The 22,097-nt window shown below is 34.3% G+C and overlaps 1 protein-coding gene across 1 annotated transcript in view; it reads right to left on the bottom strand.

Annotated features, from left to right (window-relative positions):
• The window catches only part of LOC128983120 (uncharacterized), a 127,240-nt gene that overhangs the window by 27,338 nt on the left and 77,805 nt on the right, over positions 1–22,097 (bottom strand). Inside the window, exon 7 of the mRNA XM_054402287.1 lies at positions 14,630–14,763. Coding sequence (XP_054258262.1) covers positions 14,630–14,763 — 134 coding nt within the window. The remainder of the gene's footprint in view (positions 1–14,629; positions 14,764–22,097) is intronic.

Here is a 22,097-nt window from a genome sequence, read left to right as displayed (position 1 = left end):
CACAACCTCAAAACTAAACACAAACAGCTGTTGTTGTTTGAGTATTATTTTTGTCTCCAGGTTAGCCAACATACAAAACGAAATACTGGGAAATTTAATGTTGTTTCACGCAGTACCAACCATCGTCCCAGTAAGTGCTCCAATCTAGTGGTAAAACATAAAACTACTAGCAATGACGCAAGACGGAACAGTTCCGTCCAGGAGTGCTAGTGCGTCATGGCGGTGCGACGATTATGTTCCGTCCAAGTAGGCCAATGGGTTAAACAAGAAGGTGAAGCTGCTGTCACAGTAGCAACATTTGGATCAGTCGTAACGGCGTTAGAAGCTTTATTGTTACTCTTTTTGAGATTAGACCTACAGACTTTTCAATAATGGCCTGTTTTAGAGCAGTTCTTGCAGACTGCATCTTTAGCTGGACATGATGCACGTGGATGTCTACTGTATCCACAGAAGTAGCATTTAGAGGTTGTTGCTGAAAGCTGTGACACATCATTCTCAGAAATAGAATTTACAGATGAAGTAGCATTTACAACAGGATCGACATTAGGATAGCAGACTGACTGATTATGAGCAGCTTCCAAAGCTAGAGCTTGATTAGAAGCTTGTTCCAGAGATAGAGTATTATTTTCCAAAAGCCGATGTCGTATTGAAGAAGATAAAATTCCACTAAGAAACACATCCCGAATAAAGCTTTTTTTATGTTCTTCAGCAGTGACTGCCGAAAATTTACATTCCTTACTTAGAACTTTTAGGGGCTATAGTCGATGCTCTGAAATGGTGGCGACATGTCCTTATTGGTCGACACTTCAAACTCATTACTGTTGTAATGTCTAACTTACATATTCATCTTGCCTGCCTAATTTACTGCCAGTTTCATGTTAACTAACTCAGGGGCGGATCCAGTAATTTGTTGAGGGGGGGGGCGCACTTAAGAATTTAAGGAATTTATGAATGGACTTTTTCCGTATACAAATCAAAGATAACGACCGTACAGTGGTTTAAGAACAAAGAAGTAGCCTAGGCCTGCAAAAATGCAGTTAAGTTCAACTTCGGAACCAATTATTTAAACCACAGGTAAGGAAATCTGGTTTCACCAACGAAAACACGTCAAAACTAACGCTGGTTTTATAAACGAAAGTTTAGAGTAAAATCCAGGTGGCGGTGGCAGTGAACTGTCATAATACCGGGCTGTATCGGGAGCAAGTAAACATAACCTAGAAATCAGTGTTTATGAGGTAGTGAAAACAAAACTGAAGACAGCAAGCAGCAAGCTTACAGGAATACAATAGATTCTGATCAAAATAACAACAGAAAGCAAGAATAAATACCAAAACAATTAACATAAGTAAATAAAGGCAAAGCGATGTTGATAAAACATATTCGAGATTTCGAGGAACAAATTGGTTGAGTTTTGCGGTCGAGTCAAGACTCAAAATCCAACTTTTTACAGGGATGTTCAATATTCTGTTTGTTCATTAACCAGTTTGGTACATTTGAAGTAGTGAAAAAAAAACTGAAGTCAAAACTGTGGTAACATTATATATATGTAACAAAAAGAATTACAAGAACCGAGACACAATAAAGATAACACCAAAATAATTATTTTCTATAATATAAACTTTAAACTTAAAGCCAGCTAATATTTACTTAACGAAGGATTAAAGAATTTAACCGGGCAAAATTGGGCAGTTAATTATCTAACGACGGTTTAGTCTAAACTAGCGCTAACGGCGGGTGGTGAAATCCGATTTCGTCAGTTAAGAGTTAACTGCAGTTAGAGCATGGTTTAACGGCGGTTTAAGTGTTTGGTGAAATCGGGCCTTAAGATTAACCGGAAGTTGAAGTTTGACCTCTAATCGAGCAATCAACGTCAACAACAATCGTGTATGTGTGATAGACATCTATAAAGCCAAAAGTACCCATGAACTTTTGAGAAAACTACAAGTCACACCCCCATAAACCATATACTTAAAATGTTCGTCATGACGAGGAACCTTGCGCAATATTATCCATTATTTCAAAAATTGCCCTATAAGGTCGTAATTGCTTTCCAAAGGGAACTTTCCATTTACCTAATGTTAGAAAGGCCTCAGCTGTTATTATTTGTTCGTATTACCATTACTGTATTCTGTTTTGTTTATTTTATCTTAACTGAAACAAATCAATAGTTTTATTAATACTAATGTAGTAAAACGGGGTGGAGCAGCCCGTCGTGGGTAACAGCTAGTTGGAATAAAGCTCAGAGTCTCTATTCCCAGTCACGCCGAATTCAATCCAGTTTCAATTCAGTCCAATGCGACTGGTGATGTTTCGGTCAGTACTGTAGTGATTTCAGAATTTGGTGAAATGACTTTTACGCTTCAAAATGACACTGCTTGCTCACTCAAAACTAAAACCACTGAATTCAGTTCAGTTTTCAGTTAGTTGAATACCCTTTGCAGGGCTAGGCTAAGGCTAGGTCAGTTAAAAGAGCTTAAACAAGGACGTGGACGTGGAACTTGCCTTAGTTTGATCATCACTGTTCCAACTAACGAAAATAATCAAGTTGTTTGTCAAACTCGATTATTTTTGTGAGTTACTATACACGGCAAAATGGACATCGTGGTTAAGCTATGTGGGAAAAAAGCAAATCTTTCCCCAAGGGGGGGGCGCGCACCCCCCGCGCACTGAACTAACTGTCTAAATCATTTTATATAATCAGGGTAATTAACCGCTGCAGCTCAACTCTGCTATTTCTACAACATCAGGTTATGGGCCTCCTGTTTACTGAATTTTTATTTCTCTGATTATTTTGTCCAAGTTCACCAACTTTGAAAAATGTATCAACCTCCTTCAATAGAGAAATTGAAAGGCCGTGAAAACTATGATACATGGAAAGTTGCCGTTCAAGCATATTTGGAAGATTGTGAGCTCTGGGACTGTATTTTGGGAACTGAAGAAGATAGACAGAAAGTGACAAAATGTAAATCCAAAATTATCTTGCTAATTGATTCAGTTAATTATGTCCATGTCCAATCAGCAGAAACAGCCAAGGAAGTCTGGGAAAATTTAGAAAAGGCATTTTCTGACAGGGGTTTGACCCGAAGAGTTGGTTTGCTGCGATTGTTAACAACAACAAGGCTAGAAAATTGTAAGTCCATAGAAGATTGTGTTAATCAAATCATATCAACAGCCCATAAGCTAACCAACATTGGTCTGAAAGTGAATGATGAGTGGGTAGGAACAATTTTACTTGCTGGACTACCGGATCAATTCCAACCAATGATCATGGGTATTGAAAGTTCTGATGTCAAGATTGCGGCTGATTCAATCAAAACTAAACTACTTCAAGATGTATCCGTGGAAAACGAATCTTCCAAATGCATTGCGATGTACAGTTATGGTCGAATAGAAAATTCAAGACCAAGTTTTCAGAACAGCCACAGACACAACACTTCAAGCCAAAAGAAACCCACCGAAGACAAGAAACGTCAAGATAGCAGAGGTTACAAGGGTCCTTGATGTTTCCAATGCAATGGTCATGGTCACATATCAAGGAACTGTGACAAATCCACAAACATCAGCACCAGAAATGAAAGAGACAGTTGTAAGTCTAAACAGGACAATTCACTCTTTGCTGCCTTCTCAATGCAAACAGATGTAAGTAGTGATTGGTATCTAGATTCAAGAGCTAGTGCTCATTTATGTGTTGACAGTGTGATTACTTGAAAATAAAAGAAAATCTCCACAATTGAGTATTACCACTGCTAATAATTCCACTATGGTAACTGACACAATTGGAGATACAAACCTTTCTGTAAATATTTCAGGTACTTCATCAGATGTTAAAGTTCAAAATGTATATTATGTTCCTCAATTGAATGTAAATTTACTATCTGTCAGTCAAATTGTGAGCAAAGGGAACACTGTGATTTTTGATAGCGAAGGAGCTCAGATTTTTAATAGTGACAATAAAGTCATTTCCACAGCTTCTAAGGTCAACAACCTGTTTAAATTAGATGTTCAACCCCCTTCAGGCACAGCCATGACTGCACAATGCAATGATCAAATTCTCTGGCATAAACGTATGGCTCACCTCAACTATGATGATCTGACAAAATTGTCAAATGGCTTGGTGCATGGAATCACAGGGTGGCTAGTGAAACCACATTGAAAAATTCCCTGACCTTTCCCTGACAATTCCATGATTTTTTTAAACTTTCCCTGATCGACAAATTCAAAATTACAATATTAATACTAACTAATTCTTCAAAAGGACTGATCTTTATCTGACAGATAGCTTATGTTTGTTTACATGAAAAAATACATAAAATCTATAGATACAGGCTAGCTTATATTCAAACTTTGCAACTTCAACTTGCCTAAATAAAATTAAACTGAGTTTGATAAGATGATACGCACTATTTAACAAAATTTTATTTGTACAAAAACACAAAATTTATTTGTACAGACATATTTTTTAGTTTTCACCCACACGGCATACGTACTCTCACCAGATCGACCTTTCCTAACAATTATTAAAATTATTTTAAACATTTTAAAATTTTTCCTGACTTATGACAAAATTCCCTGACTTTTCCAGAAATTTAATATTCCCTGACATTTCCAGGTTTTCCAGATTTTCCAGGTCACTAGCCACCCTGAATCAATCTATCTGATAAAAAGCCTGACATTCCTTGTGAATCATGTGTACTTGGCAAAAGCCACCGACTACCTTTCCAACCAAGTAGCAGTAAAAGTAGTGAACTGCTAGAATTGGTACACTCTGACTTGGTTGGACCGATGTAAGTAAATTCTATTGCTGGTTCTAAGTATATTCTTACTTTCCTAGACGATTTTAGCCATAAAACATTTGTTTATTTCTTGAAGACAAAGGATCGAGTTTATGAAACATTCAAATCTTTTAAACATCTGGTAGAAAATCGAACTGGGAAGAAAATCAAAACTGTGAGAACAGATGGAGGTGGTGAGTTTTGTAGCAAGAAGTTTTCTGAGTTCTATAAGAGAACAGGTATTGTGCATCAGACTAGCTGCAGTTATACGCCACAACAAAATGGTAAAGCTGAGCGATTGAACAGCACACTAATGGATCGTGCCCGATGTTTATTGCTTGACTCTGAGCTGCCTAAATGTTTTTGGGCTGAAGCAGTTAACACTGTAACTTACCTGTTAAACCGCTCACCGAGTAGGACAATTTCTTCGACTCCTGATGAATTGTGGTCAGGCAAAAAGCCAACCCTCTCTCATGAGAAGACATTTGGTTGCAAAGCTTATGCACATGTTCCAGCCGCAAATCGTAAGAAACTAGATGCAAGATCGACACCGTGTATTTTAGTAGGATATTGCTCTACAACAAAAGGCTACCGTCTCTACAATCCGAGGACAAAAACAGTACTAATTTCAAGAGACGTGACATTTTCTGAATGTGAAAAAGGTAGTACTTTGATGAAAAATGACCAAGATCAAGAGGATTACATGTTTTACATTCCTCCAGAAGATTTAGATTTTTCTGTAGCAGCACCCGAAGAATCTGAATATGACTCAGCAGATTCTGACTTTGAGGTGAATGAAAGTTCTGAACTAGAAGAAAATCATCCGTTGCCAGTATCCAGTGATCGACCTCAGAGAGTCCGTCAACCTCCCTAATCTCTTGAGGATTATGTAACTTTTTATGCTGCAAGTGATGATGATTGTGCTAAACCTCAACTCAACCGTTACAGCTCTGTACGCCATTTAATGGCATTAGCTGCTGAAAAGGACCTTGAAATAGACCAAATGAATGCTGTCTCTGCATTTCCTCAAGAAGAACCCACAGCAGAAATATGCATGGATCAACCTAAACATGAAAAAGCCTCTCATAAGTGGAACCAGAAACTACACTCATGTTTGATTAGAGTAGGACTGACTCAGTCAATCTTTGATTCCTGCGTTAATCACATGGTGAAAAATAGGAGGATGTTAATCGTTACAGCCTGGGAGGACAATTTAGTAGTTTTTCACAATGATAAACATTTCAAAGAAATCCTTAAGACACAACTAATAAAAGAATTGAAAATGAAAGATATGGGGACAGCACAATTTATTCTGGGATTAAGAATAACCCGGGATAGGAAAAACAAGAAGATTTTCTTGATCAACAAGCATTAAACTGTTAAAAAGGAAAGAAGCTCTTAAGAAAAAGATAACAATTGAACATTTTCTGACTAAGGCACTCAATAAAGACAAGCTCATGAAATGTATCAAGGAGCAAGGAATATGCAAGTTGGGAGGATGTTGTAATGTCTAACTTACATATCCATCTTGCCTGCCTAATTTGTTATACCATATGGTTAATGTTATATTTCTATAATGTTATGAGTTTGTTTATAGTTTGACCTGTTTACATTCAGTTGTTATATTTTAACTGTCTAAATAATTTTATATAATCAGAGTAATTAACTGCTGCAGCTCAACTCTGCTATTTCTACAACATCAATTACGGACCAAAAATCTGTGTCCTTCATGTTTGATGACACCCACTAAAGAAAAATCAAGAATGAAAAAAATACTTACGTGGCGTTTGGAGCTTGCATGCTATAGTTATGATATTATTTACAGAACAGAATTGAATAGAATAGAATAGAAAAGTGCTTTATTGAATACATACTATGTACAGTAGGCTATATGAAATGGGTGCGATAAATTTATTCATGCACATACAACAATGGTCATACGACCGTCTGCTGGGTTGGCATAATGTCCATTCAATATCAACGAAATAAAATTGTCCCACATAATCAACATACTGAGCACTAAAACAAAATAAAATAACACTTCTTTATGCACACATATACATAGATATATATACACATACACATGTATGCATATATACACATATATTTATACTCTAAACATATTGTAATACAAAATTTTAAAAATTAAATTCCCTAACTAGCTCTCACCTACGTTTCCATGCAATTTTAAAAAACTTCCAAGGCCCCGCCAATCCTTCCCATTCAAATAATCCACAAACTCCTCATATTGTATTTTTTGTTTACCAAAATACAAGAGTCGCAAGTCATTGAACACAGGGCAACTAGCCACAGAGTGTAAAGCAGATTCATTCTCGTTTAAAATTACACAAGGAACATGTGTGGTTTTTGTCGACAATCCACGGTTTATAGTTGAGATCTATACAGTTCTCCTCTACATTTTATTATCCAAGAAATGGTTCGGTTGTCTAAACCAGTTTCCAAGAAGCTATTGTTGCCAAGGTCAAAGTCAACGACGAGGTATTGAGAATGATAAGCTGAAGTACGCGCTCTGCCTAGACACTCAGCTCTCCAGCTATCTCTCGCTGCATTTACGACACTAACTAATTGAGACTTTAACCTACCACTCCCCGCCTCCTCCATCGTATGTATATTCAGCTCCATTTGCACGCCATATTTGATTCCTAATGCTCTCCACGCTCTACACCAATCTACATTTTTTCTTAAAACTTCAGCTGCTTATAATCTTGGTAAACGCTCAGGTGGTAGCCCCAATATATTTATTATACAATTAAGATTCATTGAGAGAGAATAAATGTGTAATTTATCTAGACCCGTTTCCAAGTACAGTGAGTAATTTGGCGTGTTATTAGGCAACTGAAACAGTTTCCTAATAAATAACTTTTGTACAGATTCTATCTTTTCGCTCTCTAAATATCCCCATACCTGGCCTCCATAACATAATATTGATCTTACCACAGCGTTAAAACATACAAATTTTGAGGACAGATGCACCCTGTCATTGTTTATTTATTTGTTCCAGGCGGCGTTAATGGCTAATTTTGCAGCTGTGGACTTCATCTGAAAATGTTGTTCCCAACTTAGCATTGGCGTGAACCATTTATTACTATTACTTTTTGCCAATCTACCTCCTTTGCGAAAAACCATAATTTTGGATTTATTAGTATTAACTTGAAGGTTCCATAAATTCCAATAAAGTTCAAGTTTTCCAATCATTTGTTGCAGTACAACAGCTGTGGGAGCTATTAAAAAGTGTGTTTTTAGTAAAATATTGATAGCTTAGTACAAAATAAATAAATTTGCCAAGTTTGATCAAATTATATCCACAAACAAGCAAACTACAACATTTGACAATATTCTCAAAGCTTTATTAAACAAACATTTTTTGAATGTTTCTGAAAGATTAGATCTTAAGCCGAATATAAGTGTTGCTTTGGCTTATTCAAAAACTATTGTAGTAATTTAAACGGTTCACTTTTCTTGGATCCTGTGATGCCAAATGAGATTTTATCTGCTATAAGAAAACTGAAAAATAAGAGATCATCTGGTTGATATGATGTTCCTATGTTCTTAATTAAACGGGTAGGTGAAGTTTTAGCCCCCCATTTGGCCTCCATATTCAATCAGTGCTTAACGTTGGGGATATTCCCGGATCTGCTGAAATACTCCATCATAAAGCCAATCAAGAAAAACAAAGATAAAAGTTTGGATGATTTTTGACCTATTTCATTGTTATCAGTTTTCTCAAATTTGCTAGAAAGAATAATTTTAAACAGACTTCTACCTTATCTTGAGAAACATCAAATAATTAAAAGAACAGTTTGGATTCAGGCAAAATCTTTCAACCATAGATGCAGTTTCTAAATTTATCGATTTCATCATTAAGAATATGGATAGTAAAACCTCTTCTGCAGCAATCTTTTGTGACCTGTCAAAAGCGTTTGACACTATTGACAGAAATATATTGCTAGAAAAAATGGAAAATTATGGAATCAGAGGTCAAGCAATTAACTTAATTAAATCCTATTTTGAAAAACGTTTTCAGATGGTGCGAATAAATGACCAAAGTGGCTCATATGACTCCGATTGGGAAATTTGCCATACAGGATGTTCACAAGGATCGATATTAGGGCCGATTCTTCTTTTAATTTATGTCGCAGACTTTCCCAAAAATGCTGATTCCACTTTATTGAATACAATTCAGTACGCTGATGACACTACTTTAGTAGTCCAAGAAGGGAGTCAAGGTGGTCTTGATCTTAATATTGAGGATTGCATTTTTTACTTAAGCACCTGGTTTAAAGAAAATAGATTAAAATTAAATGAAAACAAAACTGAAATAATCAAATTCAAAACTCGTGAACCTTCAGAAAATTCAAGTAAAACCGAAAAAATTTATACATTTTTAGGAATAACCATAGATGCGAAATTAGAATTTTCTATACATATTAATATTTTAAGTAAAAAATTAAATTCTTCTTATTTTGCAAACTCAGTTAATAAAAACATTTTAAAAACTGTTTACTTTGCAACTATTCAATCTAGATTAACTTATGGTTTGGTAATTTGGGGTAGTACTTCGTGTGAAAATTTTAATAGAATATTCCGAATTCAGAAAAGGGCCATTAGAATTTTGCATCATATTCCGGTTGATGAGCACTGTCAACAAATATTTCAAGAATCAAAATTATTAACTTTACCTTGTCTTTATATTTATTAATTATGTAAATACTTCATGAAAAATAGAATCCTTTTTGAAAATCACACGAATGCGTATAACACAAGACGTAATTTTATAATATATCCCTCGCACTCAACAGCAAAATTTGAAAAATCTCCTGATTATATGACTCGTTGGGTAATTAATAAATTCTTGTTATTAGAAAAAGACACAGACTTTAACAATTGTTTTTTGAAGAAAGTCAGGCAATACCTGTATGACAATGCATTTTATACTTTGAATGACTTTTTTAACAGTAGTGCTAAGTTAGTTTAAACTTTGAGATGACATTGTACTTATTCATCATTAATTTATGACTATTCTCCATGTACATATTTGTATATTTATGGAGAAATAAAACTCTTTCTTTCTTTCTTTCTTTCTCCATATGAATAACATGGAAATTTTAAATTTACAATTTTTTTAATTTTCTCCGTTACTAATAACCGAACAAAAATACTTTTATACACTAAATTATTTGTTTTTTTTAAGCTCTTTAAAAATGTCTAAAGAGAAATTGGGAAATTTTGTGTTTTGAGGGTCAAAAGTGAGAAAAACCAATTTTTACCCCATAAAACCCCCCGTAAAGACCCGTTCCCATTGTCCGATCATGCTGGTTCGCGAACTCATTCAAGTTTATCCTGCTTTACACCTTTAAACCAAATTTCATCAAAATCGGACAAAAATTACTCAAGTTATCGCGTTCACGGACGTATATATAGCAGGGTGTCAACTACATTCTGGATAAAAAATTCATGGACAATTCCCGTACATTTAAGGACACTTTGCCGTAACCTTTGTCGGTGTCATTAGGCCTACCGAATAATTTTCCTGATTTGTCAAACTGTATTAATCTTGTTATTCACTGTAGTTGTACCAGAGAGAAAAGTAAATAATAATAGATAAGAGTTAAAAATAACAAAATAGAAATTTATTGAAGTAAACAAATATAGGCCTACCTATACTTTAGGTAAAGCTTTTATAGTGTAACAGAGAAACGCAATCATTGTCTCCTGCGATAGGGACAAATATCTCCATCAGTCACGTAAACTTCATAACATAGCTTATCCGATCCAGGCCGATTAATTTGGCATGATTCGCCCTGGCACAACGTTAGGTTCTCGACTACTTTTGAAAAAAAATCTTTAATGCATATTGTTACTCAATTCTTCAAGGTTTGGTAAGCGGCTATTAATAAGCAATAAGCACAGAGTAAGATTATTGTATTTTCATTTGCAAAGTTAATATCAACACATAGCAATCATTAGTTGTTTATCTTAGGCTCAATTACATTTTCTTAATATATTTTACAGCTCTTTCAAGAATCAAAATACCCAGGCCTAGACCTAATTATTTAGGAGGGCCTATATAAACTGAGTAACAAACAATGAGGTTATAATAGCAGCAAAGTCACTATCATCATTCTAGTTCATAAGATATTGATTGCTTAAAGCATACAACTCAATAAATAAATATATGGGAAACAAAAAACATTGAAACCTGAATAGCCAACAATATAAGACAAAGATACAGAAAATGCAATGACATAATTTGAAACCAAGCAGGCCTACATAGTGGTAAAACATTAATGCAAACAACAATGCTTGTGGTTTTGTCAATTGAAAGATAAAATGTCCATAAAAAAGGGGTTAACTTACAAAATAAGACTGTAGATTATTTACATGTTTGAAGTGAAATTTAACAGCCATTAAAAAGCTATTATTTTCACGTTAAAATATGTTTGGGATCTAATAATAATTACCCTAGTAATAAAAAAAGAAGTTGTAAAGGAATTAAAGTGATACAACTTTTATGAGCTAGCTGCTGAGTCAACAGTTCTTGGAAGTACTTAACTTGACACTTGATTGTCGTGATAAAATATTTATGGGTTTGAGATTGTTAATGGGATTTTTATTGCATAATTACTCTAGTAATAAATTATGAAAATGTAAACAAACATCTGATAAACCTTTTATGTGCTCCCAACCAACTAGCGATCAATAAAATTATGGCCCATTAAAAATTTAAGGACATAGTCTAGCATTTAAGGACAATTCCGTACATTTCATGGCCAGTAAAAATTTAAGTACAATTCCCGGTTTTCCCGGATTTCCCGGTTGGTAGACACCCTGATATAGGCCTATATATATTCAGGGTACTCTGGCTTTTATTATTTTGCTTATTAATTGAAAAAGTAGCCCTAAAACGTGAACAGAACTATAAAAAAATAAATATATACATATATAAAAATTTGAACGAATGGTGTTTTTGGCCTCTGGGGACATCAAAATGAAAAAGTAAATTGGTCCCGGGTCTAGGACATACCGTGTCACCTACGGTAATAGCTACTTCCCTATAGGGAAATTCGCTAAAAACCCATTATTGTAGTTGTTTATTTTATGAACTAATACTATATGGGACCGAGCTTTAGAGAAAATTGTGATATCATGGAAAGTTTATTAATGGTTATATTTTAAAACATATAGAACTAAGCTCATAAAGTTACGCAACAATGATGATTTAGTCAACTTCCTGGTTTGGATTTTGTGGTTGATAGTCATTAATTAGGCGAAACAATAGTAACACGGATAAAATAGCTCTATTATCTGAAATAAATATATTATTTATATAAAAATCTTATAAATTAGAGTGCAAATCCTGTGTTTTTGTAATGTGTAATTAATTTATTGCCATTTACACTTGATTTATAGTTGTTTTAGCAAAGTAAAACAAACACAAAAGGATATTTTTTTTAAGTTAGCCTACATGAAAGTCGATTTAGGCACCATCTAACAAAGTTTGTACCATTTATGGGACAGTAAAGTATTTTTGAAGAGATTTATGAACATCATTTTGTTGTCAAATGTTTTATGTTCAAAGTATTATTGTTAAAACATGTAATTTACCGTGCAAAATTATGTATTATTGTTATGTGTAATAGGTTTATTGCCATTTATACATAACTAGCAGTTACCCGGCGCGCGTTGCTGCGCTTAACAACTATTATTGTAAATGGTAATTTGTTCTTTACGATGAATAATAAAAGTGTGTACCAAAAATAAAAATAGAATATTTTACTTAATTGCCAGTGAATAGGGCCTAAACAATTTTTTTTTTGTTTTTTCTATAAGTTTTTAGACGTACCTACCACCACGTGAGCACGCAACATACAGCTGTCCGTGTGAAAAGCATGCATTTTCAAAATTTAAACCGACGATAGTCAGGGTTTGCCCTAGTGCCTTATAATGGTGATTGGGAAAGAAAGACAAAAAAAGGAAATTGTAGTTGCTTCAATTCAGAGGGTAATTTGGATGAAGTCATCAGTATTCTTGGGATTAAGACTATTTCTCCTTTTAAGTGAATTTAAGTTTCGCATTAGTATTAATGGAGTTCCTTCTTTTAATGCCAGTAATGGCATTTGAATACCTGAGATAGCACGCACGATTATTATTCACTTAATAATTTATGTTAGATTGTGTGGGTATAGAACAAAAGATAAAAATATTAAGGCATTACCATCCCTTTTATTGTTTATAATACTTTAATCAAGGTTTTTATGTTTACATATTCAACATTGGAGAATTTAAACGTTGTTGAGTGCACAGGTGTGCTGCGATTGGGGTTTAATATATTTGGACTTATTCAAAAGTAAAATAGTTTTCTGTGCTGCACTCTGTAGAAACATTGTGGCACTATTTCAAATCATGACTAATACAGAACGTTGTGATTATTCAAACCAACAAAACAGTTGGTGAAAGAAAACATCTGCTTTTAAATTATATTTATTTGTAAACATTGTAGTTCAAAAAGTCTGACATTGTCCCACTTAAAACCCTCTGGGGCGGAGCCCTTTTGACGGATCTGCACCAAACTTCACAAAAACCATCCTTGAAAGATGCTTAATAATTCCTGAAAGTTTCATTACAATCTGTCGAGCGGTTTCGGAGTCCATAACGTTCAAACATATATATATATATATATATATATACATACAAACTTCCTCTTTTATATAGATATAGATTTTTAGTTGTTTGAGCAAAGTTAAATTTACCCAACAAAATAAATTTGTTTTAATATCCTTATCAAAAGTTTGTAAACAGGCTTCAATGTATTGTTCAATATAGGACCGATTTAGTCATCATTTAGTTATTAATTACACAAAATAATTATTAAATTAACGTGAATAGCAAATTACAAATTATTGGATTATAGTATAATTAGTAGGTAATAATATATTTCGGTACTCTATCAACCCGTCTTAAGGCAGACTCTAGCCATCGACAGTAGAAATACTGGTGATGAAGGGCCTGCTACAGCGAGACAGTTGTGATCGTCTGTAGAAGCAGCAATGAGTGCAGACTGCTGAGTAACAACCGGTGTATATTCATAGTTAGGCCCCTAGAAAATAACTAGTCATGTTGGCACAGCTTCCTTATTTAGTTCACTTCTCATATTATTTCTAAAGCAGTTAGGTTCAAGAAGCAGTTCACACACTAAACATGAATGTAAAGCAGTGTCAGGAAGGCCTTTCAGTTTTTCGTTTGCCGTGTTTGCTACCCATGACATACACTCTTATTTTAATAGGAAATTTGAAAAATCTCAAACTCGGACTGTTAATACGAGTCGACAGACAACCAATAAAAGAGCACGCCACCAGGCATTCAAGAAAATATCCACATCAAAATACAATTGTAATTTACTACACACCTTCTTCACTCCTGTTAATCCATCTTCCAATAATCCTCTAGTTACTTACATAAGTAAACAAACACAAAATAAAGGTTAACCATAACACAATAAACAACAACAAAAATACATAAATAACAGCTGGTCATGTCGGCAATTGGGTCTTTGGTTGTGAAGGCATTCGCTAGGCCTCGCAGGAAAATTGCTATCACAAAAATGCCTTGGCTGCAATATCTATTTTGCGTAGCATGTGTAATCTTTGAAATTACATTCAATAAAAGAGTTTGTTCAAATGTGTGCAATTATTTACTCTAATTTAAAGTCACAACACAAACTAAGTAGTTGAAAGATTCAAAGACACATTATCAATTCCAAATCAACTTACATCACAAAATGTAAACTAATTAAAATACTTTTTAAGGCTAAGTGAATTTAAAAATTAAAGTCTCACCTGTACAAATGCTTTGGTAGCTAACATTGACCACATTGCCCCAGGAGTCAACTGTAAATAGAATTTCAATCCAATTCGGGATAAAACAAGCTGTGAAAGTATTTTTTCTGACAATTTTCAGCTTGCCCCATTTTCTGAAAGAATCATCAAGAATTAGTCGATTGGTTGAGAAAATTATTTTTGCTTACATTTGATTGACTTGGGTAAAAAAGTCTGTTGCATGTAATTTCTCAACTTAAGAAGACATGGTAATATCAAACAAACTTTCAAGGACAATTAGTAAATTATGTGTTTTTGCCATTTATGTCTCATTATATTCTCATTTTTCAATGGAGAGGGAAGAGAGTTAACAGATGGCTGTTCTGTATCGATATTTCAGTATAGATAGATAGACCTTCATACTTTAACAGGGTGTATACTATATTTTTAAAGTGAAATTCCAGGTTTGTTCTTAGTTTTTCAAAGTTTTTCCAGGGTTCCACGTGAATGTTTCCCACGTCAACATTATATTAATTCCCACGTGAATGTTTAGTTCCACTTAAAGCTTTGCAGTTGTATTTATTGTTCTCTTTTCCTTCCCTATAGAACAGGAAAGCCATACTTAGTGGCCCTCTCTATTTGTTTAATGACGCGACATTGTCAGCACTGAAGGTAGCCCTGCAGCTCGGGCCGGCCACGCCTAGTGGCCCTCTACGCAATTCCTGTACAGCTTGGGTGGCCCCCTCTTTCCCTTCATTCAGTAGATTCATTCAGCTAATTCTAATTTCAAAGGATAGACATTATATTTTGAATCATGGGAAGTTTGAAATATAGAGAGTTTTCATTTATAGAGGTTAGAATAAATAAAATTTGAATTATGGAGGTCCCAGTTTTAAGTGTAGAGAATTTGAAAGAACGGATACCAATGAACACAACGTGGGAACATCAATAAGAGGGTCAGTTCATGTTTCAACATGCATATTTTTTGTCCTGAATTTTAATTACAGAGGCTTACTGTCACAGTTTGAATTATAGAGGTTGATTTAAAATTTTGGAGGTAACAGCATAGATAAAAGGAGTATAGACACAGATACCCCACAAGATAGGCAAGTCGCCTTGGATTTTTTATTTTTTAAATTTTGGTCAAGTTGAAAAAATAATTTTAGCCGCCATGTTTCCTATATGACCGCCAACTTTGATTTTTCTTATGGAAGACCCTATATTTTAGGATTGTTTTGGAAAGTTAAATGCAATTAAAAAATGTTTTTATTCTTGGCAATTTTTCTCTAAAGCTACTCGTTTAGGAGTTACAACGTGTTACAACTAAGAAAAAATGACTTGCGTTTTACATTCTGCATCATGTATCTCCTAAACGACTACGTTTAGAGCAAAAATGCAAGAAGTAAAATATTCTTAAAATTGCATCTAGATTCAAAAAATACCATAACATACATAACAAATATTGATTCCATCGTTTCAAAAATGGCAGTGAAATTTTAAAACAGGAAAACGGTGTATGTTATGGTCTTTTTAGAATATTTATGCAATTCTAAGAATATTTATTTACTCTTTGCATTTTCGCTCCAAACGTACTAGTTTAGGTGCTACATGATGCAAAATGTACACCGCAACTCCGTAAGTCATTTTCTCGGTTGTAACACGCTGTAACTCCTAAACGAGTAGCTTTAGAGAAAAAATTCCAAGATTGGAAACTTTTTTAAATTGCACTCAATTTCTAAAACAATCATTAAATATGGGTCTTCCATACGACAAATCGAAGTTGGCAACCATATTGGAAAATGGCGGCTAAAATTATTTTTTCAACCTGAACAATTTTTTTCATAACAAATCCAAGGTAGTTACGATTTAAAATTTTGTCATATCTCTTATAACTTTTGAATAGAATAGCTGGCACACTTATATCAAACACCCTGGAATTTCATCGAACATTAAAACTACGTCTCAAATCGCGCGTGGGTTGGTCTAGTTTTGTATGTAATTTTAAGTACAATTCACTTTTTATGAACTGTACACATTACAATTACAACTTTGAATATTAGATTTACTGTCCACATTAAATTTACAACAATTTCCGTGCTTATGTCAAGTGCAAACGCTGATCGGTCTGCACAGCAAAATCCCATAACAGTTACTTTCCGTGCAAAGAAAGTTAAAATGATGAAATTTTGCCGTGCAGTATCGGGAATTAGTATATTTCATAACAAGAGTGGCAAGTCTGCAAAAAATTTCATATTTGACATCATGTTTGCAGTGCGAAAATTATCGAGTACTTTAAATGGTCGAAAATATGTATAGACCCATTTTCTATTCCAAAAATACTACAGGGTGAGGCAATGAAAGCGGCCCAATTTATAAATTGTACTAACTCCATTATATTATAAATTAAACATATTCACCCAATAGATATAAATACCACATCAAAACACAGCTTATTTTTGGCCAATTGAGCTTAAAGTCATTTTTTCATTCCTTGAAAACAAAATCCTGCAAGTGACGTCCTTGTCCCACTTGACACTCCTTTTTAGTCACTTGAAAACTCCATCAAATACTCCTCCAGCATTTCTTCAGGAATCACTTTAGTTTTGGACAATTCTTAGCTTCCGTTTAAGCAAATCTGTGGGGCGACTTAGAAAAAACCTCGAACTTCAAGTAGCTTATCAGAATACCCCCCCCCCCCCTAAAAAAAGAGCCAACGTAAAGCTTTCAACAACAAAAGCTTCCTGGCAAATCTCTTCGGACTTCGAGTTACTGCGGCTCACACTTTTACAGCATTTGCTGGTGTACAAAGGGTTTTGCGGCCCCAACCGATTATTTTTTCGTTTTAAGCTGTTATACTAAATTATTTTACCCAGTTCACCGTTGTTTTCCAATTTGGAACAGCACCATATTGACCAAGGATGGAATGTGGTCCAAACAATCTCTGGGGTTTTGTACAAGAATCACTATTTTAGAAATGGGTTTCCACATCAAAATCTGTCTTAATAGCCTCAGGCATAATGTTTACTAAAATGACATAGTTTAATTTACATTATAAGCAGAGCTGTTAATTAATTGTGGCTTTACTTATAGTGTGACAACGAAAGAAAATTGGGGTGCTCTCACTGCTTCACCCTGTATTTCTTTATTACAAAACTCATAGAATCTTTAGGTCATACCTTCAATTTAAAGTTAATGTTTACTTTTAGTTGTTGAAAATTTAAACAGTTTATAAAACAATTACAAATATTATTGTTTGTTTACATCGACAAAATACAAAAATAAAAATAGTAAACATACTCTCGCATAGTAAAAAATCTTTTTCACCACAATATGATGTTATTAGCTGTTTTACATACGTTAATTAGAGGCTGAAAGTTACGTTTTGCTGACCGTACCAGCTGTCATCGTCATTTGGGGACCAAACAGGTTTTTACATCCCTAGGACCGCAAAATCAGCTGCCCGCTTGCATATTAAATACAAAACAGTATCCATAACATTGCAATATAATTGTTTTATTTTCACCGTTGCCTAGCAACGGTTTATTATTATTTTTGCTGATTCCTTAAATTACTTCTTCACATAACCTTAAAGTTGCGTTTGTGAATAGTAGTAGTGTGGTGAAAAATAGTGTTCGTACCACGGACCAAAAATGGTTTTGCAGCTCTCGATCGTTCTCGACTTGGTCTCGAACTTAAAAACCCCGAGCCGGCAAAACCTCATTTTCGGCCCTAGGTACGAAATATACTATTGCCATAGTAAACAATGTAATAACAGATTTGTGCAGGTGATAAATATGCAACGAAACATGTCATTTTACAGTAGTGTAGCGAAAAACCTATTTTCTTAGCTCATTGTACGTTTAAAAAAAGTTTACTTTCGCCTGTAGAGTATTGAAAAGAACATTAATTGCCAATATACAAACTATAATATCTTAATTGAAAGTACTGTAGATAAATCTCTTATTACATGTACTCACACTTGTTTACGGACAATTTTAATAGATATATTCGAGAAACGAAAATATTGAACTACCTTTAAAAAGCCAAAAACTAATACTCTCATTTTGTGAAATAACTTTCCCAACTTTATAATTTAGATATGAAACAATATACAGAAGGCATCAAAAAGAACATGTAGGGCAAAGACAATTGATACCTAATAATTGTATGCTTTGAGTTCGTAAACCATATCTAAACTCTGATTTGCTTAATTATTTATTTGGCTTACCTCATGGCTGTGTACAGCCCACAGCCATGTAGTAGGTTTATTTAATCAAACTGTGTAATTGATTTAGGGGGTATTTTTAAAATTTTGTATCCCCTCCCCGCTGAAAATCATGGGTATAGTGGACATTTATTTATGTTTAAACTAGTTGAATGAGTTGAATGAAGTCCCTAAAAAGCTCAAAATATAAAACAAATTATTGTAATATCTAAAAGAAAACTAAGAATTACATTTTTTTATTTTCAAGATGGATATCTTTGTACACAATTTTATCTTTGTATAAAACGTATCTCTGTTGACTTTGGTTGTTGTTGTATACATATATATCGTTTCAATAATAGATAACGTGATCCTTGGTTTTAAATATAGTTCAAGAGTTTTTATTCATATTTTGCGCATGTATTAAGATTGAGGTCAATAAGATAGCCATACAGAATTTCAACGCTGTAGCTCAAACGGTGAGTTATGAATGTTTTTGTAAAAATCACATAGGACAATGTTAAATTTTTTGTTTCTTTTAACAGCTGAATAACGTGACAAAGTTTGTTCATATGTGTACAAGACACCCTGAATAGCACTTATTCTCTGTTTGGAATGTTTCAAATATTTAAAAAAATCCTCCACGTTTTAATGCATAGGTTACATATTGCTTAGACTCCTGCATATAAAAACTAAAAAACAATAATTTAAATATATATGTTCTCAGTCTTAAATTTAATTTTTTTAATTGAAAACAAATATATATTACATTTTAAATTGAGTATATAAAATGTTTTTAGTTTATGGTAAACGTACAACAATATTCAACCAATTAATGTTATGTTTATTACACAAAGTCTTTAAGATTTTCAGAAGAAAACATACAGTATTTCATTGAAGCTCATCACTGGACAGAGCAGCAGAAGAGCGTGAGCGAAGTGCGTTGCGGGTGCGAGGCGAGGGAATCTCTCCCAGCCGGCTGAGTTGGTCGGTCGACCGACTGAGTTGCACGACATGGCAACCGCGCTTAGTCGGTTTCGAGACTAGCGCCGCCTAGGATCTAGTCGGTTTTTCGGCCAAAAATTGTTAACACATATTAGCATTGCGTGGGGTATCTGTGTCTATACTCCTTTTATCTATGGTAACAGTTTGAATTACGGCAGCAAAGTTCGACTTGTAGAAGCTCGGGAATGCGCAAAATCGAATTGTAGAGGCTGCATTAAGCGTAAAAATCACTTTGAATTATGGATATATTATTTTTTGAATTTTAAAGGTTTTCTAAAGGGAACAAACAAACATTTTTAATTATAGAGGTTTTCCAATTATCGAGGTTCGAATTTGTGAGATTCTACTGTAATATTTACCATTAGGAGGTATATAGGATGCGGCTCGCCCGAGTGCAGCGTCAAACAGCACTAAGGGTAGCATCTGCCTACCGAACGGTGTCCGAACCCGCCTTCCTGGGGCCTATTGCATAAAACTACAATTTTACAAGTTTACAAGCAAATTTCTGAAGAATTCTTCAGAAATTGTAATTACAGGTGTTGCATGAACTACAAGTTACAGACTTGTAACAACTACTCAAAAACCCAAATTTACAGGCATTTTTTAACAATTTTACAGGTGTGTAGACTTGTATTTACAATAAAATTATTACAATTTTACATTTACCTGTAGAAATGTAAGATTTTTTTACCTAGCTTCTTTGGCCTGTAAATCTTTGTTGCTATTGTACAAGTTATTCTTTTTAAGACAAAGATGTGGAATAGTGATGATTCTTCTGATCCACAACCTTCAAACTGAAACTTAAAACTAAGCAACTATAATATTTTCATAATGTTATAGTAAAGTGATGATGACATAGTCAAATAAGAACTATAGCATTTATTATCACTAAACAAATTAGTTAACTATTGATTAACATTAATTTAATAGACTAGACACTAACTATAGTTAGTGTGTTTAGTGTTTAGTGTGTTTAGTGTGTGTGTTAGTGTTTTAGTGTGAGCTTGTATGTTTTATTTATAAATAACCCTGCCGATCTAGCGAATTTCTATTTGTCTGAATTGATTTTCAATCAGCCTAAATCTATTTATATAACAGGTTTAACGAGTACGTAGGTTTGCTGCTACAAGGCAACTAATAGTGTATTTTTCAGTAAAATATTAATAGCTTAGTATAAAACAAATAAATTTTCCAAGTTTGATCAAAATATATCAATAAACAAGCAAACTACAACAACTTACAACATTCTCCATAAGAATAACATGTGAATTAAAAAAATTACAGTTTTTTTAATTTTCTCCGTTACCAATAACCGTACAAAAATACTTTGATTGACTAAACTATTTTTTTAGCTCTTTAAAAAGGTATAGAGAAATTGGGAAATGTTGTGTTTTGAGGGTAAAAAATTAGAAAACCATTTTTTTACCCCATAAAACCCCGTTCCCATGGTCCGATCATGCTGGTTCGCGAACTCGTACAAATAAACGTAGGTTTACACCTTTGTACAAAATTTTATCAAAATCAATTAATTTTTGCTCGACTTATCGCGCTAACGGACACACACACACACACACAAATATATATGAATTTGGTCGGATGGTGTTTTTGGCCTCAAATCGAAAAAGTAAATCGTTCCCGGGTCTAGGTCTTACCATAAGACCTACGGTAATAGCTTATTCCCTATATGGGAAATTCAAATGACGTATGTGTAATTTTATTGTAAAATTGTAATCAGCTGTTTACAATTTTTGTACTTGTTCTTACAAGTATACAAATTATTCTAGCAACACCTGTAACTGTTAAATTGTAATTACAGGGACCTGTAAACTGTAAATTTGTAAACTTGTACTTGTAGTTTTATGCAATAGGCCCCAGGTGGTTGCTGGAGTCATACCATAGTCATAGTTTATCAGCGTCGTGGAGAGGACCAGGCACGAACAGAGGTTAGCACCCCTTGTCTACCAGCTGTGGCAGGAGACACGGGGACGCTGGACCAGGTGACTGATACAGCAAGTCCAACCTTAATCGTCGGTTAATCATTGGTGCGGGAAGGTGAACTTCTACCTGACCCAATTTCTGACGGGTCACGGCTTTTTCCGATTGTACCTGTTTAGGATGGGTAAAGCCGTATCACCTGATTGCATATACTACCCAGGCATTCCCGATGACGTGGAACATACTTTTTTCCACTGCCAGCATTAGGAAAGGCTCCGCCTGGAGGCTCAACAGTTCGTAGGACTGCTGTCGGTGGACACGGTCATACCGATGATGACGGACGGT

The sequence above is a fragment of the Macrosteles quadrilineatus genome, unplaced genomic scaffold, assembly GCF_028750875.1.
Source record: "Macrosteles quadrilineatus isolate MER2022 unplaced genomic scaffold, UCM_ALF_1.0 Scaffold_1__1_contigs__length_201487025, whole genome shotgun sequence".
Lineage (NCBI taxonomy): Eukaryota > Metazoa > Arthropoda > Insecta > Hemiptera > Cicadellidae > Macrosteles > Macrosteles quadrilineatus.
The sequence above is the reverse complement of the archived record's forward strand: the minus strand, read 5'-3'. Positions and strand labels throughout refer to the sequence as shown.